We start from the raw sequence: 20,995 nt of genomic DNA, 5'->3' as shown, positions 1-20,995 counted from the left end.
GACGATTACATAAATATTAATCTGACTCTTGATGCAGCATTTTTCCATTTGTCAATTCAGTGCAATTTTTCTTCATAACAATGATTATCTAGCTTCTAGCGTTGGCGCACACACAAAGAAATTGAATCAAAGATAATTCAAGTCTGGGTCCATTTTGGACCAATCGGATATTTTGACGGAATTGACGTAATGTCCTGTGTGATGATTTATATTAAAAACAACTCGTAATTGGTACAATCTAAAAACACGTGGGCCAAAAATGTGACCAAACCAATAAATAAGTCAATTCGACACATTTTTGGGGTTGTTTTATACAAGACGAACCAACTATTTGGGTTGGGGTTAACGAATAACCCAGACTCTTTAGTATAAAATAAATCAATTTTGGATATTGTTATTTTTAAAAAAACAAACACTTTTTTTGCATAATTTTCTTGTATAAAAAGATAAAAGTTTACATTTTTGAGGAGGTTGTTTCAGCAAAACAACACAGGACGTTTGGTCAAATCATCCCAAGTATTGAATTGGTGAACTTTTAGACTGCAATTGTTTTGAACCTCCCGCAATCTGTTTTTTTTTTGTTTTTGTGAAAATACACAACAATTTTAAGTCGTTTCTATACTAAAACACAAAGGAAAGGTCTTTTTTGCTCTACACAACCTTCCAAAAAAATGATGTTTGCAACTACCCGTAAAATATATATTTGTTTTTTTAAGTTGAAATTAAAATGCATATCTTAATATATATATATTTTTAATGTCATCCTCATATATATTTTTCAATACATTTTATTAAAACAACCACCGCCATCTCCATAAATTGTTAAATGTCTGAGTTTTTTTGCACAAGAGATTAAAAAAAAAAAGAGATTGAAATAACATTGCCCACAAAGGTTCATTTTACACTTAAAAGTCTGTATCATTTTGTTCAGCACAACTCAAATAATTGCTCCATTTTACACAAAACCACCCAATAAAATGGGCCAGATTGACCCAAGTGTTATTAAAGTGCAACAAGTAATGTCAGGGCTGTAAGTAGTTGCAGGTCAAGCGCCGCTAAGGTTTGCTTTAACGACTAGCGCCCTCAGTGGCGAATGTTAGCAATTAGTGGATAGCAGAACTTAGTGTGTCAGCCTCCTTTTTATTACACCTTTACTTGACGTAACTATGAAAAAAATATATTGCCTATGCATTGAAAAATGTATATTTATATTCCTTTACTCTTATATATTAAATATTTTTGCTACTATTGTCGTTGCACTATTTTCATTGCAATATGATTCTGATACAGTTGGGCCAGTCTCAAAGAACAACTGTAAAAACCTCAAATTGGCCAGAAAATGAGTGTGACTCATGATGCGGTTCTCCTTATATACCGAAAAATATGGTTGATGAAATTGGAAATGCATCGTTACAATTAAATGCTACAGGATACAGCAACTGTTCTGCCTCTGAGAAACATATAAACTGGTCTTTGCGTGTCCTCTTGTGGTTAACACGTTAATTGTTTGTTACTAGAAGGGAACAAAAGGGAAACACTGAATCTGGACGGTAGCTAGGACGCCAACTTTTGAACGCTCATTGCAAATCCTCTTTTATTTTTGTTTTGCTTTGGACAAAAATTGTCCATAAATATAAAACTTATTGTGATTACTTAAATTAGTTTTAGATTACCGGGTAGATTTTTATGGTACTGTTTTGCATACTCTTGTTTAAATTGTTGTTAAATGATACTGGATACAGTAACTGATCTGCCTTTGAGGACCATATAGAGTGGTATTCGAGTACCCTCTTCTATTTAACATGTTAAATGTTTGTTGCTAGAATTAATTTGAGTGATGAAAACAGATGTGATAATGTTAATTATTGTTTTATGAAATAAATGATTATAATTTAAATGTATCTATTTTTTTATGTAACTATGTATTTATGTAATTAATTAATTAATTCCATGCACCTTACAGTCTAGTGTGCCTTGAATATGAAAAATATATCACGAGGTGTACCTTACAATACGGTGCACCTTATAGTGTGTAAAGTACGGAACCTTGTAAATATTTACTATTTTCATGCTATCTTTCATCTTATTTCGTTCTTGTTTTTTAATACATGCTTTTCCTATAGTGCCACATCTTATGTAGTAAAAATGTTCATCATTTTGTTGTCAATGACAATAAAAACAATTCTAATTTTAAATCTGCAATGAGAGCGTCAACATTAGTGAAGTTCATTGTATTCAATTGCAGTTAGACATTCAAACACAGACAGAAAAGAGTCTGAACGCTAATCAAGAGTATCCAAATCCACTCTTTCATAATAATGCTAGTGTTATTTACATAGACGATTAATTATGAGTGAACTAGTCACTCATCAATCATTTTTGGGGCTGAATTCCGTTGACTAAGCTCGGTTTTCTCCCCTGCTATTGAGCATCTCAAGGGGGGCTTTTAAGGAGCAATGCCTAACCCCCCAAAAGACACCCCCACTCCACAAAAAAAGAATCAAGACAAAGCCATCTGTCAATGACACATACACATGATTGGTAGCTGAAAATCAAACAGATTGCCCAAGCAATTAGGTCGAAAAGGTGAGACCTTTGTGCTTTGATTTCAGTGTGTGATGAGAAATTGAGAACATGGGCGCACATTATTATGCGTTCATGCGACGCTTGTTGACACACCCACCTGCCAGCACGCCACATGCGTAGATCAGTCCGATCCTGGCCGCCCCGTGGACCATCTCCAAAGGGACTCCCACCAGCAGCTGCATGGCCATATTCAGGCTCAGGTGTTCAAACCTGACACATAGACAGAGTCACACACAGAATAATTGATTGATGAAATATATTAGTAGGTATTAAAATTCAATGGAATTGGTTGGGCAATCCAGTTTGAGGTCATCTGTAATTGTTGGTACTGTACACTCAAATTGATGAATAATCAATAGTCAAATCTATTGTCAAGTGTTGAGGATCTCTTCCAGATAAAATATTTTTTTCTGCAATAGTCCAGTAAGTAAATATAAAATAAAAAAAAATATTGATATTCCAACAGATTATTATTTTAAGTATTACTTCTTTACCTAACCCCCGCCGAAAAAACTTAAAATAAAAGGTAAAAATTGAGAAATATCTGATTTATCTAAATTCATTTTAGTAAATTGAGAATGTTACTGAATTCTCAAAAAATGCTAAACAGAAACAATAAATACTATTTTAAGAATTTTAAGTAAAATAAAAAAAATTCTTGAAACATTATTAAATATAGTAAGACTATAAATAATATGCAATTTCTTTTGTATAAAAATGATAATGATAGTTGAAATTAGCGAATTTATCAATCCCAAATAAGATAATCTCATTCATTTTAAGCATATTTCTACTGCACTAAACCATACTGAAAATCAGCTAAACATTATGGAGCTAAATGATTGCGTAAAAAAATGTAAATTGTGAAAAATAATACCTAAAATGAGCAAAATATATCTGCCATTAAGATAATTTAACTAGAAAAATAATGGTGAAAATAAATAAAATAATCGAAATGATGAGTTCATGGATCAATACTTTATTAAAAAAATGTCTTATGTAGAGTGATTGCATTATTCTTAAAAAAAAGCAGAAAATTGCAAAATAGTGAAACTTTTTCATAAAAATAAATGAATAAATAAATGTACTCTGAAAGGAAGTTTTAACAAACTGTGTTTCAACTAGGAGGGCTGCATTTAACTTTTAGTGTTTTTAAATCAATCCCCTTTAAATCTTGATTCTTCACTTGCAAATGGATGGCAAACACATTATAACATTCCTCATTTCAGGAATCACAGTGCCTGTTGTTACCCAAATATATTGTTAAAGCAGTTAAATAGAATCACTTCAATCAAATCGTACATACACATCATTGCCAATGATATATTGTACTAAGAGTGGTTGTGCGACCTTCACAGCAGCAGCGTCCTTCCTTCCAAACCTGATTTAGCAGCGGTGACACATTTATCTGTGTCCAAAATCCTAAAGCATAGCTGCCCTTAAATATGTACTCTTTTTTCTGTTTTTATCTTGCTCTTATTCACTGCTAGTATTAAAACATTAGTTCAGTTTAATGTTCGTTGACGGATAAATGGCAATCCGACATGTAGAAGTAGCAGTAAATATCGAGAGTATGAATCTTAAAGTTGACTTGTTTAAACTGCATTGAGCAGACAAAGTCCCTTCTGCAGCTATGAACACAAAATAATAAAATAAAGAAATAAAAATGCAAACAAACCAGTTCCACCAAGTGTGCCAATAATCTATTTAGTGCATGAAAAATCACCACCACCGCCTGCAAAGAGACAAGCTGTGAGATGGTTCAATGATCAGGGGAGGGACCATAGCGAGTATCGATTATCTCGGGAAAGCCTGACCCAACACACAGATCAGATAACTGCTAAAGGATGACCTCTAGTTTGAGGCAAAACCGGTACCACCAATATCCGCCCACTTGCTCACTCAAAGTCATTTCGTTTACCCATAAACAACCGTGTAAAATTTGCCTTAAATTCCATTCCAATACGTACCCAAAGTAAATTGAATGCTGTTCTTGAAATGTTTGGCCAATATGGATGGTGTTGGTCTCTTTTGAAAGCTAAACATTAATCTAAGTTGGAACACGCTGAAAGAGAAGGTTTTTATTCTGGCCTGATTTTTTTTTTTTTTTGCAATCACATGCCTGCAAAAGAGTGTAGCATGGGTATCTAGCTTAGCTAAAAAACAGCTGGGACAATAGTATGAACCCTTACCTGGTCCAAGGTCATATTTGATCCCAAAAACCAAACTGTTTTTTACACATTTTTCTAAAAGTATGTCAAAGCATTTCCAAAAGTGACCATTTGGAGACAGCCAGTTTACAGCTCTAAAACCAGGGCAACCGTGTATTTTACTTTGGCCAATTGTTAGACATTGTAAAAGATTTGTAAATGTTTAACCTCTCTTTCCAGAAGTCAATCACTGATTGTGCACACTTGCGCGTGATAACCGCGCATTAAAATAGATCCTCAGTTCCGGAACGCACGTTTATATTCGGCTCACATTTAAATAAATACATTTTTTTAGGAGTTTCATTGGCTAACCAATGTGTCAATCATCATTTGAATTGGTCACTAATGGCTTAAGATTTTTGAAGCCAAAGTAGGTCATGTCTGTTTTCTCTATAGAGGGATTCATAGGCTATGGAGGGCTAAGGACTGTGAAAAAAAAAGCTTGCAATTGGTCGGGAGTGTTGTGAATTGAAAGGTCAGAGGCTAACGCCCATATTCGAAATGATCTCACAAATTCATTTTCTTTAAAAACAAATTGTGGGGCGAAACAGATGGATTACAACAAGGAGTGGATTCTTCTTTGTCTGTCGGCATTGATGTTTGATTTGGAGTAAATCGTTTACACGGTTAAATTGTATGGATTGTCTTGAATTTAACAATACCATGTTTGAGAAGAATCGTTGCATCAGCTGACTATCAGAGCGGCTTTATAGTTTTCGGGTATCTTTTTGCAGACTTATCGTGATGTTTCTGTGATGTGTACATTTTCAAATGGTCATCATATCTTGAATCCCATGTTTGAGCTTTCCAATGACATGTGACATATTGTATTTCAGTGACTGTTGACATCGTGAAGACACGTCTTTGTTTATAAACAGGCTGGCGGAACGTTAAGAGGTTAAGGTAATTTTATATATTTATTTATTTGCGACCTGAAAGTGGGTTGCAGGTGTTTCCTTTGTCAAAATAACCCCCCCCCAAATATAACTGAGGGTCAAATTCACAAACGAGAGATGACACCCACCATTTCACACCACAGGAAAAAAAAACGATAATGTTTAACACATGTTGAGCATAGTGAAGCAGATACAATGAAGAACATAGAGAATGTGACATTGCTTTTATTATTTTGAAGACAAAGAAAGGCAAAAAGCTCAGTGTGTTTTGCGCAGCGAGCTGCCGGCACATGGAGGCAATGAAACCGTCAAAAATAAAGCGACATTTGAAAACAACACCAATGTTGAATACATCAGAAGATGACTTTAAAACCTGAGCACATCAAAAAGTTTCTTAGATCGTGCTTTGAGCAAGAACCCCCACCGCGTGCAACTTACCAGGTGGCACATTGCATTGCAAAGTTTAAAAAGCCCCACGCCGTTGCTGCAGACCTTATGTAACCTGCAGCTATTGACATGGTTGGAGAGGTTTTTGGATCTGTGGCTGAAAAACTAAAACGATACCACTGTCAAATGACAAAATAAGTTGTTGGATTGAAGATATGTCGGGGAACAGCTCGCATTATGGCGGGTGGTTGTTTTGCTTTACAAATGGGTACAGACGCTGCCCTACTTACGAACGTTCGTAAGTTGAATTTGTTCATAAGTTGCTTCAGTGCTATATTTTGTATGTTTAAGGTTTATATAAGTATGTTTAAGGCTTGTATAAGTAACCTGTATTGTTTTGAAACTAAAAAATAAACGTTTGATAAAATAGTATGCTCTAAAACGTTACAAAGCAGGCTTAATGATAAAGCATAGTACTGAAAAACAAAGCTACACATTAAGCATTGACATTCTGTGGTCTGTGAAGCCCTTCGAGACCCCTTGTGATTGAGGATGTCACAAATAAACATAACTTGACTAAAAAGATAAATCAAATTAACTTTTCATTCAAGTTTCAAGAGTTAGGCGACTTCCTCCTCTATGGTAAAAAGTGGACGAAAAAAAGCGATCCAACCATTTTCTCAACCGCATCAAGATTTCTTATTCCACTTTCATTTCAAAAGAAACGGCTCGACTTTTATTTACACTTTACACCAACCATATCGAATGGATGCAAAAGATATTAAATAATAAAAATGTCAAAGTTCTAAGCGCGCTAGAGATATAGTGCAGAGTGTTTACACACAAACTAGGAAGTAGTAGCCGATGGATGCTGCGTGACCTCTCACAGCGCCACATGCCGGTAGCGGCGGAAAGAAACACTACAGTAATGTCCTCTACTCAGAAAAAGGTGCACGCAATACAAAATCTAACTCACAGCAATGTCCGGATATTTTTCGACATTCCGAAAAAAATGTTCGTATCCACCGTTTTGCGTAAGTCGAATGGTCGTAAGTAGGAGAGCATCTGTAAATCAACTGACATAACAAAGACGTTTTATTTGTTGGTTATTTGTTTGGGGAATTATATATATTTTTAAAAAAATGCTTCGACTATGACTCCAGAAGACATTTTTCCCCACTGTAGACTTGTATTCGAGTTCAGTTGGCTTAAGCTTGTTAAGCTGGTGCTGCATCTATGACAGGAGAAAAACCTTCAGGTTCATTTAACTTTCATAGACATTTTCTTTTTTTCTTTTCTTTTTTTTAGTAATTATCTATTGATAGGCTAATCAGAAATAAATCTCATGTTAAGTATTGTACTTTAATAATTTTAACTGCACTTTTTGTTTAATATATTCTGAGTATGTGGATAAACACGAATACAGAGAAAATCAGTGCAGTGTTATTTTTTTTTAGGTTTTTTGAGTGGGGTTTCTTCAATAAGAAACATGATTTGAGTTTTTTGGAAGTATATATAGACCTCAGTGGTTGCATTTTCAAAAAAATTCATTTCTTATTTGTGCATGTTAAGTCTGTAAATAATATCGGAAGACACTGAGGTGAAGTGTTTTGGATGTTATAAAAAATGCAGGCAATTGACCACTAGATATAATATTACTTGAAGAGGTTTTGCTGATCTTCATTTTACATTTTGTGAAAAAGCATTAATTTATTCTACCATTCCTGGTTTAATTTTTTCATCAATAAATTTGAGAGGTGGGATTTTTTCTTGATTTGGGTTTCGGCTTGTAATTGGGGCGGGATTGTGGGAGCATTTGAGAACCACTGTTCTAAAGTAATTTGATTACAAATTTACATGCATGTCTTGGAATGGTGCCCTGAATCAGCTTGACACAAAGATGGCAATGATTATTAACGCCAGAAGTGGCAGTAGTGAGTAAAAAGGTGACAAACTTTGCAATGTTCTTTTCATATATTCACTGTAGGCCTGACGTAAATGGATCTCATTTGACAACAATATTTTTCTGTAGATGTAGTTTGCAATACAACTCACCCGGTATGCATGAAAATGTAGCTGAGATATCTCCAGGCCTGCACCCGAAGCCGAGGGTGGTACGGTAGAGGACTCTTAAGGAACAATGGGCTGGACACCTGCAGAACCAGGCGGTCCAGATGGCATCCGTAATAAAAGAAAACGACTACCTAGGGCAGTAAATAAATACATACAAGATGTTATTTTTCAAAAGCCGATCCTTCGGTAATTACGACTTCTTACAAGAAATAAGGTACAACACGCCTTATTTTCGAAGTAGCACGAATGCTAAAAAGGCAATCAAAGGCCCATACACATGCTAATAGAAAATAATCACCTTCTCTGTAATTTTATTTACCAAAATAACAAATGGAGACTGTAAATAACAAAAAGGAAAGTTGAATGACAGCAAGTAAAAATCTTTTTTTCCCCCACCGAAATCCGAAACAACTGCGTCCGCCTAATTTGCCAAGAGACTGTGGCTGTTTTGAAAGAATATAATATCTAGAGGCACAAAATATGCTCACTACAAAAGGTGAAAAGGTGAAGCAAGGGGAACTACTTTTAACGACACAGCAGCGCTTATTTAAGAAACCCTGCGAGTCAATTGAAAATGCTACAAAGGCGAGCTACGAGGTCGCAACGCTGATTGCCAAGCACTGCAAACCTTTTACGGAGGGTAAATTTATTAAAGACTGTTAAAATAATATCAGGCCATCACACATTTTCAGTTTACCAAATCCGGCCTGCTTTCTGAAAAGTTTGGACACCCAAGATCTATACAATTCACGCAAGTCAACCTTTTTGACTTCAAAACGGTGTATTTCTCCTAAAGGTGAGACGGTTTAATGCCGGCAAATTGTATGACTTCGCCCTACTTAGGATGTTTCTACGGCACATCATAAATCGACCGAGTACCCGCAGCGGTTGACTAATGCGCCTGTCAATCCTGTCAAGCAGCGAAACCTCAACACGAACAGACGCTGTGAAATCATATGGTGCTAAAACCCCCCCAGTTAAATCACTTCGTTGTCATGGCAATGCATCTACGCAATCAAAGACACCCTCCTCCCCACCTTTCCATTAAATAGACCAAGTTGGAGGCAATGTCAGGTTGAGAATATATGCAAGGACAGTGTGAGACCTTGTGTCGAGTAGTGCAGGAAATTGCCCTGTTTTTATCTTTGCCAAAGGATGCCATTGTTCACTATCTTTGCTTTCTTCCATTGATCAGCCAAGTAATTGTAAAACTCATCCATATAAGAAGCTGGAAGCAGATGACATTTGTCTCCTTTTTGTGTAATCATTAGGAGCTTATTAGGTCGTAGAGGGAAATATTTTTATTTTTTTTTATCAGCCGTACCGCTTATCCTCATTAGGGTCGCGGGGGGGGGGGCTGGAGCCCATCCCAGCCATCTCCGGGCAGTGGGCAGGGGACACCCTGAACTGGTTGCCAGCCAATCGCAGGGCACACAGGGACAGACAACTCATTTGCTCATTCACACCTAGGGACAATTTGGACCGGCCAATTCACCTGAAATGCATGTTTTTGGAATGTGGGAGAAAACCGGAGTGCCCGGAGGAAACCCACGCAAGCACGGGGAGAACATACAAACTCCGCACAGGAAGTCTGGAGCTGGATTTGAACCCACGACAGGTTCCCATGACATGAACTGTGCCGCACAAGCGCTAACCACTGCGCCGCCGTGCTGCTAGAGGGAAATATATCGAATAATAATAATAATTTTCCAGGCTGTAAGGCGCATCTAATAACCTCAAAGTGGACATGAATTGAAAAGGGAGCCTTATTATCTGGTGTGCCTTATAGATTTATACGGGCGATAACATTGGAAATGCATAATTACAATTAAATGATACTAAATACTGTAACTGTTCTGTCTTTGAGAAACATTTAGAGTGGTCTTAGAGTGCCCTCTTGTGGTTTGCAGTTCAATTGTTTGTTGCCAAATTGAAACGAAAGAGAAGCACTGAATTTGGATGGCAGCTATGATGCCACCTTCAGAACGCTCATTGCTAATCCTCTTTTTTAATGCTTTGGACATTTATTGTATGTAAGTATTAAATGTATTATGATTACTTTAACGAAGATTTTTTTCAATGCTACAAAATGATGTACTCTTGTTGGAATTGTCTTTAAAGGATGATACGTATGGTAACTGCTTTGCCTTTGAGAAACATATGGAGTGGTCTTTAAGTGCCCTCTTTTGTTGTTAAGATGTTAACTGTTTGTTACTAAAATACATTTTTGTGGTGAAACCAGTTGTCATAATGCTAATTCATGATCTATGGATTAAATTATTTTAACTTAAATGATTTTTTTATTTTAATGCAACCCTAGCTTTTACAGTAGGTTTTATTCCATGAACCTTATAGTCCAGTGTGCCTTATATATGAAAAATACATCACAATAGAATATTTTGGGGTGCGCGCCTTATAATCAGGTGCGCATTATACCACGGAAAAAAAACAGTATTTTCTCCGTTGAAGACTGTTTAAGATTGCACTACAATACATATTACAATCAACATTAAAAAAAACTTGCACATCATTGTTTTAGATTTGTATTTTTTTGCTTATTTTACCTAAAAAAAAATACAAAACGATAAAACATTTTTGGGTTCAACTGGAAGATGTTTTTTGCTGATTTTAAGTAGTATTTTTGTTATTTTTTAAATTGTACTGATTTATTCATTCTCATATTCTTCCTAATGTTTTTTTTAATTTATTGTTGTATTTATTTTTTACTGACTTATTTATTTTCTTATTAATTCTGAATAGAGCTTATTGTTTCTTCAGAATTTCTTTTGCAGAGAAAGAAAATATATTTGAGAACAGTGAAATTTTTACCAGGGCTTTTTGTGGAAAACCTAATTCGGCGAAACTTGAGCCAGACCTTAGTACCTTCAGCCCCCAAGTAAATTGTGTTTGAGACTCCAGCTGTAAAAAACGTTTGCTGTCAACCACTTATTGCCATTAATGGGTAAAAATTGAATGATCTTTTACAAAAAATGTAAACAAAAAATTGGTAACTCTATACTTAACCCAATTTGGCTCAACCTCACCCAGACCTGAGCTCTGGCAACCCCCCAAGTAAATTGAGTTTGAGACCCCTGCTTTATAATGTGATAAAAACCATGAAACCGGTGCCAGAATTTCATTATTATTCTTTTTTTCTACAGTGAGCCCCGAGATTTTTTGGTTAAAAAATATTTGGGTAACCAGCTCAGTAGCCTAGATGGTAGTGTGCCCGCTTTGAGACTGGGAGGTCGCTGGTTCGCGCCTCGGCCGAGTCATACCTAATTGGTATAATGGCGGCGCCCTGTGTTGGCTGCGGCTGCATCGACTCGCTACAACGGGTCAGGTGTATCGACATTTTAGGGGCGGCAGTAGCTCAGGAGGTAGAGCGCTCGTCTTGGGATCAAGGGATCCCAGTTCGAATCCCGGCTCATCCGTGTTACATGTCGAAGTGCCCTTGGGTAAGACACTGAACCCCTAATACCCCCAATAAGCAGGTTAGCGCCTTACATGGCTGCTAGGCCGCTATTGGGAAATGTGGAGCAAATTGTAAAGCGCTTTGGGAAGTCATTGACTTGAAAAGCGCTATATAAATGCAGATCATTTCATTTCATTTCAAAGTGCAAGGAGGCATTTCTTTAAATAGTGTGAAGATTTAACAGTTTTTAAAAAGTCACGAAAATAGCTAATGAGAGGAAATAATAGCCAAAGTGTAGTTAGGAAAAATATCATAAAAGCCCTACTTGTATTTCTTTTTCAGGTGTTAATTCGTGTCTAGTTGAAGCTAGAGCTCTTGTTGGTGATAGGAATGAGTAGAGAGGTGTTGTTAAAGGATAGTGGGATGTTTAGACGCGTTCTAAGGGATGGGCAGGGCACCCGTATGATGCGGCAGGGGTAAACCAGTGAAAGCTGTCGGGCCCTGCTGTTGAACAGAAGAGTGTGTTGTGTCACTCTGACCCGAGTGGAAAGGCCGCTTTCTTTGGCCCGGTTTATCTGGAGGGACGAAAGCATGACCAACTTAAGTGCCGGGGTGCCTAACTTGTTTGGGTGTTTGGGCATTTGGGTTGGCCATGGTCCAAAAATGTTTGTGTGTTTTTTTTGTGCTATTTTTTTTTTCTTTTTTCTTTTCTTTGTTATTGTATGTGTTTGTCTTGCTGTCGGTCACCCCTATTGAGGGATATGACCAAGGTAGATAGATAGATAGAATTAGTGTAATAGGTTAGAGAACTACCGCTCTAGAATTTTCAGTCCGTCTTGTTACTTCTTTATAGTTTACCTCAAGAATGGTGATGGTGAGGATGAGCCATGGTGGCGGCCAGTAGTTGTAGCTGTCAAAGTACCACTTGCGATCCACTTCGCGCGGCAGCGTCTCGTAAGCAACGTGTCGGACCAAGCGCTGCGAAAGACCCAATCCGACTTCATCTCGGAGACTACTGCCTTTGAGGTGCCTGCCGCCCTGCAGGATCGCCCTGCGGAAGCTATTGGAGCGTTTGTTGCTCATCTGGGAACAAAGAAATCAAGCTAGCATTAGGCAAGGGGCTCGGCAGCCTTTTTGAAGCCGAGAGCTTCTTTTTTATTACTGATGAACGTAAAAAGCATATTACTACCATGTTTAATATTTGATTTTACGGTTCTGCTGCAATGTTTTGCATGGACTTGCCCCAACTTAAATTTCTGATTTAACTGCCCCCTATTTTCCTTCTGGGAGCCTTTGCTCGGAAAATGCTGTTCTACTGGTGATTTGAAGGAAAAAAAGAACTCTGCAGGTTCAAGAGCACTCTCCAATCTGGCCCGGTGTTGTTGAATGCTCTGCTCTCTGAGATACGATCTGCAACCTCAGTGGAATTGTTCAAATCAATGCTTAAGACACCTTTTATAATCTATCGCTTATGAGTGACGTGGACCTCATACACTTGTCTTCTTGTTCTTGAGGGAGAAGGACAAGCCTGGTTGTTGAACGGTGCATGCATTTTGAGCCAACGTAATGGAATTTGGATCTGATGTACACCATCATATAGAACAGGGTTCGGGAATCTGTGGATCGTGAGCCATATATGGCTCTTTTCATAACTACATCTGGTTTGGAAATATAAAATGTCACTTGCACAATTATTTGTCAAGTCAAGTCACATTTATTTGTATAGCCTTTAACCACAAATTTTCTCAAAGCACAGGTTACAATTACACTATCCTCTGATTTTAAACCAACATGCGGGCGAGGAAAAACTCCAAAACCTCAACATGAGGAAAATAAGAAAACCTTCAGAAGGGGCCTCACAAGTGAAAATCCCCCTTCCTGGAGAACCAGGGTGCAATAGATTTTGTATTTGGTAACTATACACAAATAATAGTGAACATCAATTAGAAAAACATAGGTAAGATGTAAAAATCTGTCCAGGAAATGCATGACAGAAGCGCTACCTGAAGCCTATAAAATAGTCCAAAAAGTCAATGATGGCAACGATACCTCGAGCCTGTAAAATTATCACAAAAAAAAAGGCCATGACAGCAACGACGTAGCTTTCCATCTCTTTTCTGTAATGGTAATTACCAGGTCAGTTTTAGCACGTGCAACTCGAGCACAATACTAGGTATACATTGGGTAAGGTCCAGTATAGATAGAGCATATTTCTGACTACAGTTTACAGTCAAAGTGTCACAACAGCAGCTGCACATCACTAACGAATCCATCATATAATAGCTCATTAAACAATGTACAGTCTGTTCACTGTTGATGAAATCCCATATTATGATGAAAACCCACACAACAAACTTTTAACACCCCAAAACTTTTAACACCCCTAAACATAAAGTGTTTTTTTCACCCAGTTGTAGTTTAACAAAATTTAAATTCTTCTTTTGAGATTATCATTGAAAATAAACAAGCTATAAATGATGATTTTTGACAATGTGTAATATTTGACCACTAAATGTCGCTGTATTGTGCAGTGCAACTGACAACGAGTGCTGAAAAGCACAAGAAAGAATATAAATTAGGAGAGTCAAAGTGACCAAACCGCACCGTTTTTCTTTAATTTATTTAGCTCCCAGGCTTTTCGAGGTTTTCTGTGTTTTGGGTACGCGTAGTAGCAACATGATAGACCATTATGTCAGCTATGTTTATGATTTATTTTCCATTATTTCTTTAAAAAAGAGGCTTAAAAGCATTAGTATTTTCATAAAAACTGCATGATTTTATACATTTGGTCAAGTAAGGTCACGTTTCTTTGGATAGTCCTTAATTTCAAGACGTATCAAAGGGCTGCACAGATCACAGACTATTACAGACTAGTTTCTCCGGCGCCGTCACGAATGGCAGCCACTCCAGCAGCTCCCGTGTTATTTTCGATTGTTCTCAGCTCAGGGATGCTGCTGGAAAAGTGAATTTCCCTTCGGGGATGAATAAAGTATCTATCTATCTATCTATCTATCTATCTATCTATCTATCTATCTATCTATCTATCTATCTACTACTACACTACCCCCCTGTTCTAATTTCTTATTTTAAGAATGACGTTTTTTTACCACTAGGAGGCGCCATGTAGTACAAACTGTGCAGAACGCTAAGACTCCCCATAACAACCCAGCATAAACTATTATTCTGCCTGACACACAAAATGAATGTATCAATCAAGATGATTTTATAATGACTATGTCATCAAAGATCTTTGGTCAAAAGGTGAAAAGAAATTATTAAACTCCAACAGACATAACTGTTTTGCCCTTCTCTATGTATACATAGCTGCATTGACAGACAATTGACAGACATTTGCAACTCATGAATAATAATTCCCTACTAAATGAAAGCATAATGAATTGAATAATTTCACTGTCACTCTTGATCGTCTCTCATTGAAGAAGTAATCACGGCCATAGAAAATTCTTTACAAATGACACACTCAAGTGATGTCAAACCCAAAGGCAAACTCATTGAGACATCTCCCATTTATCATTTAATTTACAAATCAGGGTATGATTATGTTTTTTTCTCCATGTTTACCTTTGATGACGTTTTCACTATATTGAAAGATCAAGAAACTGGCTTCACTTTTCTAATACCTCTGGAGGAGAGCGTATGCTGTTTGCGAATCCATCACTGAAGCCTAATAACAAGGCTTTCTGAGCACAGGCCAAACAGACTATAGAATACCATTATCATCACCTAGCAACCAACAAAAAGCCTTTCCTGAGCGCTGGCTGCAACCTAGGAGTTCAACTCTAAATAAAAACCTGCCTTTTATGGGCTGGCCAAGTCAGCCTTACACAGAAGAGCCACACCACAGTTTCTCTGTCAATTTTTTTTTTTTTTATCAAAATAATAATAATAATAATAATAATAATAATTTCCTTTGTATTGTCATTCTTTGTAACAATGTACACAGAACGAAATGTCGATACACCTGACCCGTTGTAGCGAGCCGATGCAGCCGCAGCCAACAGAGGGCGCCGCCATTTTACCAATTAGGTATGACTCGGCCGAGGCGCGAACCAGCGACCTCCCAGTCTCAAAGCGGAATAAATCCTTAGGAGAATTTAAGAAATAATCCTAAACCAGAATAAACATGCAGACATCTTCATGTTATTTTTCTTTATATTTGTTTTTAAATAAAATAGTTTAATTGAATTTGTTTTGCAACGCTAAAAATTGAAGGAAAATTATTTATTAGGTCCACACTTTAAGCACTATATTTAATGTTTAGTTTTGTACTATAACAGTTGTTGTCAGTGTTTTTTTTATAAGTATTTCTGTAGTATTTCTGCAGTTGATTTTTGTAGTACAGTAAAGCTGTAACATTTTTGTAGTAATACTCTAGTTACATTTTTGTAGCATTTTGTAGTATTTCCACAGTAGTATTTTTGCAGTATTTTTATAGTAGTATTTTTGTAGTATCTGTGTAGTATTTTCACAGTAGAATTTTGTAGTGTTTCAGTTGTAATACTTCTATAGTAGTATTTTTGTAGTATTTCTGTTGTAACATTTCTGTAGTAGTATTTTTGTACTATTGTATTATTGTAGTGGTATCTTTGTAGTATTTCTGTTGTGATATTTCTGTGGTACAATTTTTGTCTTATAGTATTAGTGTAGTAATATTTCTGTGGTGACACTTTGAATTATTTCTTTAGTATTTTGTAATATTTTGGTAGTTGTATTCTTATGGTATTCCTGTCGTAATATTTCTGTTGTAGTATTTTTGTATTATAGTATTACTGTAGTGGCATTTTTGTAGTTTTAGGTATAATTGTTTTTGAAGTATTTCCATAGTAGTATTGTTTTAGTACGAGTTATTTCTGTAGTATTTAGATGGTAAAAATTCTGTAGTATTTCATTAGTATTTTTGCAATATTACTGTAGTTGTTTTTTTCAAGCATTTCTGTTGTAGTATTTCTCTAGTAGTATGTGAGTATTACAGTATTAGAGTGGTAGTATTTTTGTAGTAATTCTGTAGTAATTCTTTATTTTCAGAATGAAAACTCATCTCATCTGATCTCATTAGCTGCACCGCTTATCCTCAGTAGGGTCGCGGGGGTGCTGGAGCCCATTCCAGCAATCATCGGGCAGTGGGCAGGGGACACCCTGAACTGGTTGCCAGCCAATCGCAGGGCACACAGGGACAGACAACTCGCTCGCTCATTCACACCTAGAGACAATTTGGCCAATCCACCTGAAATACAAGTCTTTGGAATGTGGGAGGAAACCGGAGTGCCCACGCAAGCACGGGGAGAACATACAAACTCCGCACAGGAAGTCCGGTAGCTGGATTTGAACCCACATAGGAGGTTCCCAAGACCTTAGAACCACTGCGCCGCGGTGCTTCCCAGAATGAATACACAATAATATATTAGGTCCCTGTTTTGAACACTACGTTTGATATTTAATTTTGTAGAATTTTTGTTGTCGGCATAAAAAAGAGACAGAGTTCGCACTAAAGAACATTTTTTCTTGCCAGTACTTACTTTACTATCATATATATTGTCATTATATTTTGAGCATTTTTGTTCAAAGGGCCGGAAGAAAAAGCCTAAGGGGCCAGATGTGGCACGCGGGCAGTAGTTTGCCCACCCCTGTTCTTCACAATGCAGGAGAGGCGAAGGACTATTTAATCTTCAAAGAACTTTAGTGTAAACTGCTTATTTTAGCCATTATATTAGAAGAGGGCTAAGTGTGGGAAAATGATGAGGTGTTACCATGGCCACAGAGTGTACTCCAGGGAAAACACATGCTTGAAATTGTCTGTAAAAAAAACTCAAATTCATTACACAAATTCTTAAACCAAGGCAAGCCCATTTGTAAGGACTGACTGAGTGTATGTGCGACACCCCCATCTTAAAACACACAGACTGGCCCCTACAGGGGGGCAGTCAATTCTTCATGTGAAGTGACTGTAATTCCGCTCTTTATTGTACAGAGAAAAGTAGAAAGGACGCTCTTCCCCTATTAGACATCATTGAAAGAAGACAGGGGAAAGCCAGAATGGGAAAGGTTGAAAGGAATAAATGACTATTCAAAAAGCAAATATCAAGAGGAAGCAAGAAAGGGGAAATAAATGGCAAAAAAATAGAAAGCAGAGGGAAAATTGAAGTCACTGACAAAAATGATAAAAGACACTTAATTGGATTTAGTGTTTAAAGCAGGGGTGTCAAACTCATTTTAACTCAGGGGCCACACGATAGAACAAACATTCTGTCGGGGGCCGGACTAGTAGATTAAAGAGAAAGAAAAAGAGATAAAGAAATATGAGAAAGAGGGAGGGAAAAGGAGAGAGGGTGGGACAAAGAAAGAGAAGAGAGAGAGGGAAAGAGCGTGAGAAACAAAAGATAAAAGTTGTGAGAGAGGGGAAAAGAAAGGGAGAGGAAGAAAAAAATCCAAAGAGAAATAGAAAGACAGAAGGAGAGAAAAGAGAAAAGAAAGTGCAAAAGGTATGAAGAGAGAAAGAGAAAAGAGAGAAAAGGAAAAAAGGAAGTTAGAGCAAAAGAGGTTAAAAGACACAGAGAGAGAAAGAGACAATGAGCAACAAAGGAAGAGAAAAAGAGAGACACAGAGAGACAGAGTGGGAGAAAGGGGTGGAAAAGAAAGAAAGAAAGAAAGAAAGAGAGAGAAAGAGAGAGAAAGAGAGAGAAAGAGAGAGAAAGAGAGAGAAAGAGAGAGAAAGAGAGAGAGAAAAATAAATATAAGTACAGTGTCTTTGTGAGAGGCACCTGGCTTTGGCAACATCAGGTTGACATATTTCAACCTGCAGCTTGTTTTTCTCTTACGCTTTTTTGAGTTTTGTCTCGCGGGCCGGATTCAATCCCTCAGCGGGCCTGATCTGGCCAGCGGGCCGCCTGTTTGACCCTGTGGTTTAAAGGGACACTGTGTGGAGTTTAAACACTAAATATCGCTATATTGTGCTGTGCCACTGAAAACGAGTGCTACAAATCACAAGGAAGAATACAAAATACGGAGAATCAAAGTGACCAAACCATTTTAATTTTCGTTTTTTGCAGAGCGTTTCACAAAGTTTCTTAGTTTGAGGGTAAAATCCAAGTTTATATGATAGTTCATGTACAGACATTCCCCTACTTACAAACATTCGAGTTACGAAAAACAGGAGAAACAAACAATTTTTTCGAGATGTCGAAAAACATCCGTAATTTGCTGTTAGATTTTGTATTGTGCTCCTTTTTCCGAGTACAGGACAATACTGTAGTGCTTCTTTCCGGCGATACCGGCGTGTGAAGCAAGGGAGAAAATTAGGGCAACCTCTGCATCTCATTGTTAGCAGTTATAGTAAACCATGAACCATCATACCAAATACGGAAACATTTTGGATTTAGAAGCTGTGAGTGTCTCACCAAGTTGACAAAGTCCTGGTAGCAGATTTTTCCATCAGAGTTACCATCTGCGAGGGCCAAGAGGACCTCTAGCTTGTGTGGGTCGAGCTCGGAGCCATGCGTCGCCAAAAGGTCCCTGAAGCGCTCCGTACTGATGAAGCCCGAACTGTCCGGGTCATACTGGGGGCAGAAATACCAATATGCTTACAACATTCTTTATTCATTTTTTTCTCAGTTAATCGGATACAAGGTGACAATGAATTCAAAATCAACACATTTGAAAAAACAATTGGGATAACAGAAAGAAGGAAAAAAGGGGTGACGGCAATAAGCTGAAACTTCTTTCGATTCTTTAATTATTAAATAAAATCATATATATATATAACACGTCAGAGCAGTGGTTAGCGCGTGTGCGGCACAGTTCTGAGTTCATGGGATCAAACCTTCCTGTGTGGAGTTTGCATGTTCTCCCCGTGCTTGCGTGGATTTCCTCCGGGCACTCCGGTTTCTTCCCACTTCCCAAAAACGGGCATGTCAGGTGAATTGGCCAGTTCAAATTGTCCCTATGTGTGAATGAGCGAGTGAGTTGTCCTGCGACTGGCTGGCAACCAGTCAGGGTGTCCCCTGCCCACTGCCCGAAGATTCCTGGGATGGGCTCCAGTACCCCCGTGACCCTACTGAGGATAAGCGGTGCAGAAATTGGATGGATGGATAAATATATACACCGTATTTTCCGCACTATAAGGCGCACATAAAATCAGATTTTTTTTTAAAAAGCTGACTATGCGCCTTATAATCCGTTGCGCCTTATATATGGATCAATATTGAATTGCAAGGTCTCGCAACTAAGAGAAGCAGCCACCGACTCAATTTTTCAAGTAGAAGAAGTGCGCTGTGCATACTGGGAAACAACGATTCTCTTTTATTTGTGCGTTTGTATAAAGACCCTGAAATGGCTCCTATTAAGAGAAAATATAAGGAACTGGCATCTTATAATAGCTTATTTGCATTTATCCAGTATTAAAAACAGAATACATTTATCAGATACTAAAGGAGTGTGGGTTTTCAACGACCCAAACATTTGAGTACCGTAATTTTGTGTAAAATGAAAATGCAATTAAATGCAGTAAAAAAGTGTTGCTGTCGTGAAGCAGCTCTTTGACTGTAATAGCTTTTTCAGCTTTAATCAAAGTGCAGCTAATACAGAAAAAAGGCGAGGCTTCAACGAGGCACCAGACAGCAAAACGGAACTCGGCAGCAATTGCTTAGTACTCCCGGCAGACCAACGGAAATAATGAACTTCAATGAGAGAACTGACATACTGCCAATATTGCTTTGTTAAGTGGACAACAAACAAAAAACAGCACTTAGTGATTTCACATCCAACAAATGTTAGAATGCCTTAGGGGAGCTATGTACTGTACATACCTATTGAGAACTACCTTTCCTTGGTCAAGATAATTGCTTGATTTCGGTAAATATGGCAATCAACGTGTTTGGATAATACAGCATGATTGTGATGTCTTATGAAACATGAATAAAAATAGCTACAGTATAGTAAATGATTTCAGGCGGCAAGGCGGATGAGTGGTTAGCGCATACGCGGCACAGTTCTGAGGTCATGGGATTAAATCTCCTGTTTGGAGTTTGCATGTTCTCCCCGTGCTTGCGTGGGTTTCCTCCGGGCACACCGGTTTCCTTTCACATCCCAAAAACATGCATTTGATGATAATTGGCCAGTCCAAATTGTCCCTAGGTGTTAATGAACGAGTGAATTGTCTGTCTCTGTGTGCCTTGCAACTGGCTGGGAACCAGTTCAGGGTGTCCCCTGCCCAATGCTGGGATGGGCTCCAGCACCCCCGCGACTCTACTGAGGATAAGTGGTGCAGATAAAGGATGGATGGATGGATAGATGATTTTACATGTGAGATGCAGTACTTTGAAAATATAAGCATATAAACTATAAAAAGGAACACCATTTTACTTTACAAACCACGTAAATTGAGCGAAAAACTTAAAAATATTTACATTGAA

General features: G+C 37.6%; 1 protein-coding gene across 1 annotated transcript in view; it reads right to left on the bottom strand.

The window, feature by feature from the left end:
- rhbdl3 (rhomboid, veinlet-like 3 (Drosophila)) overlaps positions 1-20,995 on the bottom strand; it is a 64,382-nt gene that overhangs the window by 7,796 nt on the left and 35,591 nt on the right. The window contains exons 4-7 of the mRNA XM_088341677.1: positions 18,983-19,141; positions 12,426-12,650; positions 8,135-8,283; positions 2,684-2,796 (exon numbers count right to left, since the gene is read on the bottom strand). Coding sequence (XP_088197803.1) covers positions 2,684-2,796; positions 8,135-8,283; positions 12,426-12,650; positions 18,983-19,141 — 646 coding nt within the window. The remainder of the gene's footprint in view (positions 1-2,683; positions 2,797-8,134; positions 8,284-12,425; positions 12,651-18,982; positions 19,142-20,995) is intronic.

Source organism: Urocampus carinirostris, chromosome 8, assembly GCF_059441175.1.
Source record: "Urocampus carinirostris isolate Australia breed hairy pipefish chromosome 8, RoL_Ucar_1.0, whole genome shotgun sequence".
NCBI lineage: Eukaryota > Metazoa > Chordata > Actinopteri > Syngnathiformes > Syngnathidae > Urocampus > Urocampus carinirostris.
This window is presented reverse-complemented; position numbering and strand designations above follow the sequence as displayed.